The sequence below is a fragment of the Pimephales promelas genome, chromosome 4 (genome assembly GCF_988280905.1).
Source record: "Pimephales promelas chromosome 4, fPimPro1.hap1.1, whole genome shotgun sequence".
NCBI lineage: Eukaryota > Metazoa > Chordata > Actinopteri > Cypriniformes > Leuciscidae > Pimephales > Pimephales promelas.
Window position 1 is genome coordinate 5,945,349 of NC_142772.1, and position 12,567 is coordinate 5,957,915.

At 42.7% G+C, this 12,567-nt stretch overlaps 1 protein-coding gene across 1 annotated transcript; it reads right to left on the reverse strand.

The window, feature by feature from the left end:
• Positions 1–632: 632 nt before the first annotated feature.
• On the reverse strand, positions 633–6,310 carry LOC148981610 (uncharacterized). The gene is made up of 12 exons (XM_089129881.1): positions 5,888–6,310; positions 5,605–5,801; positions 5,470–5,520; positions 5,212–5,294; positions 4,648–5,105; positions 3,807–4,125; positions 2,896–3,694; positions 2,556–2,774; positions 2,200–2,465; positions 1,851–2,107; positions 1,523–1,771; positions 633–1,445 (listed from the first exon to the last, which is right to left on the reverse strand). The coding sequence occupies exons 1-12, from the start codon at positions 6,163–6,165 to the stop codon at positions 911–913; spliced, it is 3,711 nt and encodes a 1,236-aa protein (XP_088986007.1). The 5' UTR covers positions 6,166–6,310; the 3' UTR covers positions 633–910.
• Between the last annotated feature and the right edge of the window lie 6,257 nt (positions 6,311–12,567).

A 12,567-nucleotide genomic window follows, 5' to 3' on the forward strand; every position in this document is an offset into this window, starting at 1 on the left:
CATGGACTTTGTGAAGACAAATTAAGGTTCTAAAATAAAGAAGTAGTTTACGACTGTTTAATGACCATTATGAGAGCAAATAAGTGTTCTAAAATAAAGAACAAGCATTTAAGACTATTAATATGAACTTTGTGAAGGGAGATTCTGAAATAGAGAACTGTTACATGGTTTTTATGCACAAATAAATGTATTTTATTTGCACAAATAAATGTGCAAAAGTTAAAAAAAAATAAATAAGAATTTAGCCAAATTTACATGTCTTTCATGAAGGCAGATAAACCTTAGATAGGGGTTTGTTATATTACCATTGCATTTATGAGGCAAATAAATGTTCTCAAATGGAAGAACAGTCATTAAATGTTCTTAAATAATAATTAATGACAATTTATATAACTGTTATGTAATTTAAGCATTTAAACATTTTGAAATAAAGAACGATCATATTGGAATAATTACATGTTTTTTTTATTAAATGTGAAAAATTTCTTAATAGAAATAAACAAATGACATTCAGTTATTTACATCAAAGGATATTTATAAAGAAATAGTTTTAACAACAAAGGATATTTACAAATAAATAGTTATTTAAAATGAAGGATATTTACAACTATATCGTTATTTACAATGAAGGATATTTGTGTTATTTACAATTAAGGATAGCTACAAATAAATTGTTATTTACAATGAAGGATATTTTTGTTATTTACAATGAAGGATATCTACAAATAAATTGTTATTTAAAAATGAAGGATATTTACAAATAAATTGTTATTTAAAAATGAAGGATATTTACAAATAAATCGTTATTTACAATGAAGGATATTTACAAATAAATTGTTTTTTAAAAATGAAAGATATTTACAAATAAATAGTTATTTACATCAAAAGATATTTACAAATAAACAGTTATTTACGGATTTTCTTCATTTTTCCTCTCCTGCAGCCACTCTTCCACAGTCTTTCCCTCTGCTGTGGCACAGAAGAAGTAGCTGCCCACCCTGGTGTGCCCAAACTCTTTTTTTCTGAGCTGCCCACATCGACTGCATGTGTACTGTTTTCGCACATGTTGCTGTGGAGGGGGCAGCCCTTGTTTCTTGGCTAAAAACTCCTCAGCCTTCCTCTTCCTCCACAAAGTTGTTCTACTCAAAGACGGTGGAGCAGAGAGGGAGGCTGACGGTGGAGCGGAGAGGGAGGCTGACGGTGGAGCGGAGAGTGCGGGTGCTGATGCTGGGGGAGGATGGTGCTGCCCTCGCCGTATGGCCTGACCTGACAGGTCAGGGTTTACAACAAAGGGGAAAGGTGGAAGTGCTGATTGAGCTGCCGAGGGCACTGACACCTTCTGCTTGGCTACAGGAAGAGCGGTGTGAGACACCATGCTGATCTGAGGCAAGGGCACACTCAGAGCCAGCACGTCTGCTTCCAGCTTCTTCCTGTAGTTGTTGTACCTGTTTAAAATGGCACAATTAATAGGATGAACAGAATATAAGAATTGTAAAATCCCTTTTATAGCTGGTTTACTTACCAGACAGAAAGCGTCCGCTGATTGACCTCGAACAGCTGAATCCTTGCCCGTCCCCTCAGTGCTGGGCAGTTCCCCACCAGCCTCCGTATGGCCTGGTAGTCATGTAGAATGGCAGCCCAGCGGTTCAGTGAAACACCCCACTTCACCTTCCCCGCTGGATGAATGGAGCAGAGCTCCAGACATACTGCCTCCACAATCCTACAAATATTGGGCCATTGGGCAGGACCCGACCCCTGCCCCAGCATACACCTGTAAAATAAAATACGTGAATTATAAAGCATATAGTCATTTCTATTATTAAAGCTCTTTATGCAACTATTTAACTTACCGCTTGAGGCTCTCCTTTCCATGGCAGGTGGAGGTTTTGGAGTGGGTGGCCTTGAACCTGCCTTGTAAGAGTCTCTCCTTGTGTCTCGGCGGATAGGAAACACCTTTTTTGTCACTGTCTGGCAGTCTGTCCCACAGCCGAACAATTTCAGTGGCTTCCCTATCTGAGACACAAGGCTTTTCTCTCAGCTCGACAAGGTATCTGGCCAGGTCCACCACTCTATCAAAACCTGGTGTCCCGTCTGGTCCTCTGCACACCTAAACAAGAAAAAAAAGAAGAAATTAGTGGACGGATAAAAAAAAGTCCTCCACATGATGACATGGCAAGGGATGCCTGCCTGTATACGTACATCTCCCTGGGGCTCAGGTGGCAGGTCCTGGGAGGACTGAGAAGGCGATGCTGAATCCCGAGACAAGCGTACAGCTTCCTGGGTGGACACTAAGGAAAGAGGGGAGATGGTGTGGTCCTGCTCCTCTGCCTCATCCCCAAATCCCTCATCCTCTGCCTCCCCCAAGTCATCTGTGATTCTGACCGGGGCATCTGGGTCCCGCCCATAGTCCTCCCTGAACTCCCAGGACTGCTGCGAGCACAGATACTCCACCCCAATGAGCTCACCTGACAAAAATAAAATTAAATAGAAAACAAGGTTTTAAACACATGTGCATTACAAATAAAACAACACAGCATGGCATTATAGACACATACCTGTGTACTGTCCTGGCTTTGAATGGTCTTGTACAAGACTACAGCCAAGAAGACGCTGACTGAGCTCATTGAGGCTGTGCTGGAGCGAGGCACTGTAGCAGCGCAGGGACGACGGGGCCTCGTCCGTGACGGCAGCAGCAGCAGCAGCGCGGTCCTCGTTCCACCGCTCCAAACCCTCAAGCAGATAAGCCTGGAAATTTTCCAGGTTAGCGCTTGTTCCTGATTAAAAAACAAACAAACAAACATTAACACTAATTTATAATTACAAAAGAGATGAAACAGACCATCAAAAAAAAAAAAAAAAACAACACACATTCAAGGTGATTGTGTGTAATCTTACCGGGTATGAAGCGGTTGAGGTGGTTGTGGAAGGACTCCAGGGAAGTGGAACCCCGAGCGCAGCGGTAGACAGGAAGTATGATCCCTCCCTTCGTCGTACTTCCTGTCTGGGTGTACAGCTGCACACCGGGGGGGTCCTGGATGCAGGGAAGGTGGCGTCTTTGGGTGTCCCAGATGACGTCCATCCTCTCCTTGTCCACCAAGGGGATGCCCATGGTTTCCCTGGCGTCCATGAAGGCCTCGAGCAACGCGCCAATCAGCTGCTCCGTCTCCTCCATGCCACGTGTGGAGCGGCGACAGTGCAGCGCCAGCTGTCTGGAGGTGAGCATGCTGGTTAGCTGGTCATCAGTGAGGCCTCTGATGCCCTGCTGTTGCTCCAGCTCCCGCATTCTGGCCTCCCTCAGCAGAGCCACATCTCCCTCGTCCCAGACAAAAATGCATGCGGACAGCTTTGCCATGAACAGACCGTAGAGTGGGTGGCTGTCCGTGTGCAGACCTGCGGCGAAGCGCCGCATGAAGTGCCACACATCTAGACGGACCACCATGTCACTCCAGCCGCTGAACATGGCACCTGCTCTGGAGGTCCCCACAGAAGAGCAGCAGTCTCTGTCCACATACAAGAGTGTTGGGGGAGTGACTCCAGCCGCCTCGTACCTATTCACCAGGCCAGTGGTCATAGGCAGCAGTCCCTGGCCCTCATGTGAGGTGAGCACAGACATGAGGACCTGTCCGTGCTCATTGCCCACATTGGTGACCCAGGCTGCGGTCCCAGCTGCAGCTCCCGCCAGTTTTTTGGCCACCTATTGTTGAAAAACAGAAAATTCAGTACAGATAAACAAAAAAATATATAATGTATATATACATTATATATATAATAAATAAATATATATATATATATTAAAAATATGTTACCTTTTTTGTGGAGTCCATCTTCAGGATGGACCCAAAGACAGAGGTGACCCTGGCTTTGAGCTCACCATACCGGGACCGGATATCCTCTGCATGGACAGAGAGGAGCCACTGGGCGGTCGGTACAGGCGGCTTGGGTGGTGGAGGTGAGATGGGCTGCGTGGTGGTACCCCGGAACCGGTCACACACAGAGAGGTATCGCAGGGACCTCTCCATCCATTCCTCACTATGCAGTTCACACAGCTTGTGATACAGCATAGAGACGCTGTTGCCGAGAGAGCGCTCTCTCATTAACTTCGCCACATGCAGATCACAAGAGAACCTGTAAAACACACAGACAAAGGCAAACTTTATTAAAGTTCCTTTAAAGTGTTCTTTCTTTATAAATAAAAAAATGTGTGATGTTTCCCATACAAAAAGATAAAAAAAAAACTGTACAGACTTTGATATTGTTTCAAGTCTGGTTCAAGGTTAAGCAAGGCTCAATGGGGGGTCGTTAACACATCTTGAAAAGAACCTCAGCCGTCAGGCTAGGTGTCTCAAGGTGTTGGAATGCTATTGTTCTGAGTTTGACACCTTTGAAAGGTCAAGCAAAGATCAGTTGGGGTGGGTCGTTCACACATTTTGTGTAGAACCTTGACTGGCAGACAGAGTGTCTTTTGAAAAACTACAAAAGCAAGATAGTGCTTGTTTTGTGTACAAATGGCGTGAAATTAATTTTAAAAGGACTAACAAAAATATTATTTTTAAGTTGTTTAAGTTACATTATTACCATTACAGCCCAGTTAAAGGTGTAACATGTTAGTAGTTAATTGCACCTGAAATAAAATTTTTCATGACTCACCGGTAAGTGAGGATGGCTGGGAACATCCTGCGGTGAGCCGGGTCCAGCTGGTCCAGGATGTCGTACGACCACGCAGCCAGCTTCTTGTGGCAGCGCTGACACTCCAGGTATTCTGTTGCCAGAAAATACCAGCCGTGTAAATTCAGCACCCGCCTCACTGTCTTGTAGAGCCCACAGGATGTCAGTCGCTGACCAGACCGTCTGCAGTCTGGCGAGCTGCAGATGAGCTTGTAGGACCACATCCTGTAGGGCATCCACAAACACAGCGGCCAGGTGAAGAACACGTCCGGCGACGCTGGAGGCTGATGATACTGCAGGCGTGGCTGGGGAGGGTACCACCACATCTGCAGATTATCAATCAGCGCTGCCCTTCCACCCTGGCGCCGGAAGAGGGAGCGGCCGATCCACTCCTGCTGTTCTTCTGGAAGGGAGTGCTTCCAGGCCTCAGGAAGAACAACCTATACACACACAACAATAAAAATAAAATGAGTAAAACACACACACATATATATACATACATTAATTTATAATATATATGCAAACTGCTGGTATGAAAAACTGTACCTCAGAAGCCGCTGACACCAGCCTTTGAGCGGCTCTTTGCTCCAAGCGAGGTGAGCGGATCGGCGCTGGAGGTGGTGGAAGTACTGTGAAGAACACATCGTTTTAATTTTGTAATTAGTACTAATGGTTTAATAATTTGAAGACATTTGTGGTTACATAACAATTCTATTCGATGTTAGTAAATGTATTTGTGATCACATATGATCGGGTGAGTATCTTTTCCATTTTTTTACACACAAAACCAAACAAAACACTCACCCTGTGGCTCCACCTCCATGGCTGAAGCCAGCAGATCTTCATCTGTTGGCTCTGAGGGCAGACAAATTGCAATGTTATTCATAATTCTATTAGAGCATCCATAGATTTACACCACTTATAGATCTAAAAACTCACCGTGTGCTGTGGCTGGCTGGGAATGGGAGCTTTGGGTGGGAGGAGGAGAAGCCAAACGTGAAGGATGCGGGACAGCAGGCTGGGACGCAGAAGATGATTTCTTTTTCCTCTGCTGGTCCCTCAGCAAGATGTATTTCTTCAAGCCATCCATCTTGCTGCCTGCATTGGTGCCCTTTTTCCGGATGAACTCCACGTAGCTACATAAGACACACAATAGTGTACGTGATAAGAGCAAAATAAATACAAAACAGCAATACAATTAACAAGCAGAAGCACATATTACCTTTTCCTCTCCCTGTCCTTGGCCTCATAGAGCTCCTTGAAGGTGCTCTTCTTGTGGACCCCAAAGCCCACCAGACAGTCACCCTCACAGCCAGGTAAAGTGCCCTCTCTCTGCCTGCGCACTTTGATGGCTTCTGCCACCCTCTCAAATGTGCAGGCATATTTGAGAAAGGCATCCTTATTGGCCATGAGGGCACCTCTGTCTAGCCTGCCAGCCTCGCGCTCCCGCTGATGCCCAGACAGGACCATGAGGGAGTAGCCAAGGTCATTTTCTAGCATCCATTTGAAGGGTTTCCCTCTGTATTGACCAAACTGGATGGCACTTTGACTAGCCACCAGCAGGTCATCAAAGGGATTCCCTCCACCTTGGATGACCCTGACCTTGGCCTCCCCCAGCACAGCCTCAGGGTACTTCGGAACAAAGGGTACCCCTTTAGCCACTTGAGAAAGGTGAACTTTCTCCACCGTGGCTGCCTGCTTGGAAGGCCTCAGCACCAGCTCTCCAGCCTCCACACGCAGGTTGGGTGTGCTTTCCATTCTGCAACAGTAAAGCAAATACAAACAATTGACAGAAAACCCCATACACAAAATAAAAATTCATGGAAAAATGTACATTAACTAAATCAATCGGTGGCATTAGTGCACTTTTTTTTTTCTTTTTAGTTATATCTTTTTATTATTTTAAATGTATTTCGTTTTCTTTTTTCATAGTTGTTAATTATTCTGATCATAAAACTGACATAAAGTGAGTAAAGAAACGAACAAAAACGAAAAAAAAAAGAACACTCAAAGCTGTTAATTATTCTGATCATAAAACTGACATAAAGTGAGCAAAGAAACGAACAAAAACGAACACTCATGAGAAGAATTCATATATATATATATATATATATATATATATATATATATATATATATATATATATATATATTAAAGAAGTGGATTTACTGGTCATAAAAATAACGAATGAAACTGCACTCTTTATACCGAATTAAGTTGTTAGTCTCCTGCCTCTTATGCATGCATTGCTTATAGTTAAAATAAAGAAAATCAGCACATTTAGTGACAGTTGACAAAAATCATGAATGAAACTAGCCCGAATTATAAGTTTTAGGCGGGCAAATGTCATCGCAAGTTTATGAACTGCTCGATATATTAATTGTTAGCCCGTTTTTCCCCTCCCGCCTCTTATGCATGCATTTCTTATAGTTAAAATAAAGAAAATCAGCACATTTAGTGACAGTCGACAAAAATCATGAACGAAACTAGCCCGAATTATAAGATTTAGGCGGGCAAACTATGAACTGATCGATATATTAATTGTTAGCCCGTTTTCTCCCCTCCCGCCTCTTATGCATGATGTACACTTTGATAAAATGCCTATCATATGCTTATTTTAAACATGAGATAGTAAAAATATGCTAACTTACGTGCTCAACGAAAAAATGCGGGTTAGCAAAAAGGCAAAAAGAAAAAAAAAAGCAAAAAGGCAAAAAACAAGACTGCAAAAAGGCAAAAAAAGACCGCAAAAGGACCAAAAAAGACCGCAAAAAAGGCAGTTGTGTCGTTTTTAAAAAAACGTTTGTGTTGAAGGTTATGATAAATTCAGTAAAATAGCAAGGGAGCGTTAATTCGGGGTGAATAGTGATTTTGACAAGCGCGAATGACGTCTGATTTCGCCGACTCCACGCGCCCTGCATGGCCTCGGCCAATAGGAGCCCGAGGCGGGCTCCCGGCCAATGCGAGGAACGAGCGCCTCTGCAACAATTCGTCGGCCGGCCAATGAGACGAGGGGAGCAGAGGCGGGACTTGGTGAAACAATTCGTCCCTGGGCCAATCGGTGAGCCGAGCGCGGTGAAACAATTTGCAACAATTCACCCGAAGATTCGTTTCGCCATAGCGCAAGGATGACACGCAAATTCGTGAAGCGTTCCTCATTTTTATTAATTATTAGTTATTAATTATTAAATTACTGTAATAATTCATCTTTTACACTGTATCAAGTGACAAAAACAGTGTTTAAGCGTGCAGTACGCAGCCTTAACGCTAGAGCGCAGCATCGCACTGCAGTCTGGCGCTAGAGCGGCTCACTGGAATTTATTGAGTTTACATCTTTAACAGAACAGAAACATTTATTTTCCAAGCAAAACAATGTTTTAAGTATATATAATGATTGCATTTACCATCCTAATGTTTCCTCAGCCCGATTTAATCAACCGTATCTTAATCTGACAGTTCATTCTGAATCTTCGTTCCCTTTTAACTTCCTCAAACTAGCAGACATCGATACCAATCTATCAAATATATAGAGTAAACGCTGTATAAAATAACTGAAATTCACTTACCATGCATATGTTGTTTTCGCTGGTTAGGCTGACAAATTTGCGTTGTTTTTCTTGGCTTATTCATTTTCCTTAGTAGGCTAACGGTACCTGAAAACACAGCGAAAAAGAGAATTATAGGCTGCACTAAAGTGTATTTGAATTTTCACTCACCACAAATCAAAACTCAACTAACTGTGTTACTAAATAAGTGTAGAAAATAAGTATTAAGTGTTACTAAATACTTGCTTCGTAATGGCAGGACTAAAACTTTCATCTTTCGAGCATCATCCGACTTATCAAACTGTAAAGAAACATCATGAAAGTCGATGTTCAAAACAAAATTATGCGAGACAAGCTTGTCTAACTTGTCTATCGCTAAATTAAACTGAAGCCGTATGGCTTGATATCATTTGTCAATCATTGTATTTCTCCAAACGTCAGTTTATGACTATTTTCTGTATCGAGTGAAAACGACATGTTTAAGATTTCTGAGACTTCATTTAAAAAAAAAATAATAATAATAATTGCCATGCAGTGCTTGTCAGCTCTTTGATCAATTATTATTTATGAACAATTACTACTTATTTTATACTTAAAAAATTTAATATAATCACAATCAATCTCAGGTGTGTGTTTGGACCAAATACATTTGTACTGCCTCTACAAAAAGGGCAATAAGAAAGGCCGGGAAGGAAAGAGGGAAAGAGAATGAGATGCCATAAAGCACAGGAAGACTTAATAAACAATTCTGACATGATCATATGAAAAAAGAATGCAACCAATGATTTAGAAGTAGCCTGAGACTTTCTCCTGTCACTGTCAGTCTCGCATTAGAGCGTCTCACTGGCTCACAGTAGATTTCTCACACTTTCAACTTGGGTTCAAAGAAGTAACAGGAAGAGATGGTCTGCTTCCAAGCAAAGAAAATGTTGCAAGTATTGATGATCATCCCCATGTTTCTTCGGCCGATTAAAATGAGCCGTATGTCATATGGTGGCCAAAACTGGTACTGCAATCAAATTACTGTAGAGCGGCGAACTGCAATCGGTGTATCCCCTCCCCCCTGAACTCGTGGTTGCCAGATATGCTACAAGATCAAAAAAATTGTATCCGACACGTTTGTATCTGCAGCTGTGGTAACTAGAGAAGAGCTGGCAACCCGGATGCGGCAACACTACTGACTCCGTGATTGGTAGATCGGTGGAGGGTGGCGCATCAGAATAAAAGTTCGGCTCATTTTACTGACTCGGATCTTTGAGTCTCGTTCAGCAAAATGAACGAATCTTTTTTTCAAGTCATTTCGTTCATTTCAGCATAATATAATTAAAATGGCATTTTAAATATCCCAACACATCTAGTACTTACGGAAATCTTGATTACATTTGTAAAAATAATAAAAATAAAGTATAGGTATACTATAGGATCTTGGATACCCAGATAGCAAACTGACATTGAATCAACGTGGAAATATGACATCGAAACAACGTTGATCTGACATTGTTTTGCTCATCGAATTAACGTTGAACCAACGTCAGACGCGTCATTCTTTCAAAACTAACGGAAAATCAACTTGAAATCAACGCGTTGTTTCAACGTTATGAAAGCAAACCAATTTTCGATTTTCATTTAGCTTTGAAGAATGCCGCGTCTGACGTTGGTTCAACGTTAATTCGATGAGCAAATTCAACGTTGTTTTAATGTCCTGAGAGACGTCATTTTCACGTTGATTCAATGTCAGTTTGCTGTCTGGGTAGACTACATAATCACTGTCAGCGTAGAATATGAGAAGACAAAACGTTGCTGGCTTAAATTAAGACAATCTAAATGGATGTTTAATCAAGAACAAAAGTCGAACGTATCTTTGCTAAAGCAGATTTATTGCAAAACACAAAGGTACTAGCCATACAGTAGATGAACCAACGTTATGCCGAGTTCAGACTGCATGATTTTAGCCACGATTTTGGCTCGCCGACAGGTTTTGAGAAATCGCCGACAAATGCCCGAAATCACAGGCAAATCGGCGCTCGTTCACGCGAGTGACAATCACGCAGTGTGAATGAACAAAGACGCGAACTGAGAGAATCACCGACGAGTCGCCGACGCCCGTGAGATATTTGGCATGCTAAATATCTGGACCTGTCGGCGATTCAAAATCCTGCTGTGTGAAAAGTGTTTTGACTGAAAACTACATCGGCGATCACCGGCAGCCAGTGAGAGAGCAAGATACAGAGCAGCAGGGAGTTCGGGGAGGAGTTATAGATCACATATCAACATGATATGGCATTGTTTCAACAAAAAAAGCTTCTTCTCGGTCTATTTGGACACAATAAATGGAAGAAAAATTAGTAGAAATTTGGCAGGAGCACTCGTGTCTGTTTCACCAGCTGTACCACAACCGGGTCGAAAAAAAAAATCTCACGTGAGAACTCCGGTCTTGCACGTGTGGTGTTGCGCGTTGTTTCCTTTTCATATCTCACGCGTGTTTGTTGTGAAATGTAGTTTGCGTGCAGCGTGCTAGACAGAGTCTGTCGGCGATTTTTCTAAAGTCATGCAGTGTGAAACCTTCTGTCGCCGATCCATCGTCCAGTGTGAACACAGCAGCGACTGAATGCTGGCCAAAATAGTCATGCAGTGTGAAAAGAGCAGCGACCTGACTACTTTGAAAATCGTGCAGTCTGAAAGAGCCATTAGCCACGGTGCTAACTTACATGAACTCATCAAGTCACTTGCCTTATGCCGAGTTCAGACTGCATGATTTTAGCCACGATTTTGGCTCGCCGACAGGTTTTGAGAAATCGCCGACAAATGCCCGAAATCACAGGCAAATCGGCGCTCGTTCACGCGAGTGACAATCACGCAGTGTGAATGAACAAAGACGCGAACTGAGAGAATCACCGACGAGTCGCCGACGCCCGTGAGATATTTGGCATGCTAAATATCTGGACCTGTCGGCGATTCAAAATCCTGCTGTGTGAAAAGTGTTTTGACTGAAAACTACATCGGCGATCACCGGCAGCCAGTGAGAGAGCAAGATACAGAGCAGCAGGGAGTTCGGGGAGGAGTTATAGATCACATATCAACATGATATGGCATTGTTTCAACAAAAAAAGCTTCTTCTCGGTCTATTTGGACACAATAAATGGAAGAAAAATTAGTAGAAATTTGGCAGGAGCACTCGTGTCTGTTTCACCAGCTGTACCACAACCGGGTCGAAAAAAAAAGTCTCACGTGAGAACTCCGGTCTTGCACGTGTGGTGTCGCGCGTTGTTTCCTTTTCATATCTCACGCGTGTTTGTTGTGAAATGTAGTTTGCGTGCAGCGTGCTAGACAGAGTCTGTCGGCGATTTTTCTAAAGTCATGCAGTGTGAAACCTTCTGTCGCCGATCCATCGTCCAGTGTGAACACAGCAGCGACTGAATGCTGGCCAAGATAGTCATGCAGTGTGAAAAGAGCAGCGACCTGACTACTTTGAAAATCGTGCAGTCTGAAAGAGCCATTATTCGCCACTGGTTTTCTGAGATGGTCCTCACTGCGGAACATGAAATCCATGGGGAGGAGTCGGATCCAGATCCAACTCCTCCCACCTTACATACACCTAAACCTAACCAACTCCGCCCCCTGATCCCTAAACCCACCCCTAATCCCTAAACCCAACCCTAATCCTACCCATCTCCACCCCTTGGATCGTGATCCGACTCCTCCCCGTGGATCTCATGTTCTGCATTGAGGTGCTACTGGGTTTTCTTGACACTACAACTCTAACTTTACTTATGTCCTCTGCCCATTGTTCCTCCCCCGATCTCCCCCTGCCTTCTATCTCGCCTAGGAGGCTCATAATCATAGGCCTGTGGACCATCATAGGCATATTCGTCAACATCGGAGAACTCGGTTTCTTCATTCGCATCCATTGTAACCTGAGCTTGAATTTGACCAGACTCCCTCGCCGATCGTCACTTCCGGCTAGTGCAATGGACAAAGCATCTGATTGTTGAAACCACATAAATTTTACTCCTCCAAAAACTGCTTAAAAATAAAACTAAAAATAGGAACAAAATGCTAATGAATAAATAATAAAAGAAACGGGTAAGACAATTTACATGACCTTTATGAGAGCAAATAAATGTTCTAGATAAAGAACAATAATTTAGGGCTGTTTTATGGCCTTTTTGATGGTAAATAATTCTTCTGAAATAAAGAATATTAATTTAGGACTATATGATCTATATTAAAACAAATAAATGTTCCCTAAAGGGATAGTTCACTCAAATAATTTAATTAGCCCATAGTCATCCTAGGTGTAAATAACATTCTTCTTTCAGAATTCGAATACAATCTGAGTTATATTTAAAAAAAAGAG

Bases quoted from the DNA above. Each gene is read 5' to 3' on its own strand.
- LOC148981610 (XM_089129881.1), bottom strand. From the start codon at position 6,165: ATGCTAGAAAATGACCTTGGCTACTCCCTCATGGTCCTGTCTGGGCAT. The intron at 5,802-5,887 runs GTAATATGTGCT...TGTCTTATGTAG, and splicing joins AAGGACAGGGAGAGGAAAAG to CTACGTGGAGTTCATCCGGA. The intron at 2,775-2,895 runs GTAAGATTACAC...TTTTTTAATCAG, and splicing joins CCTCAACCGCTTCATACCCG to GAACAAGCGCTAACCTGGAA.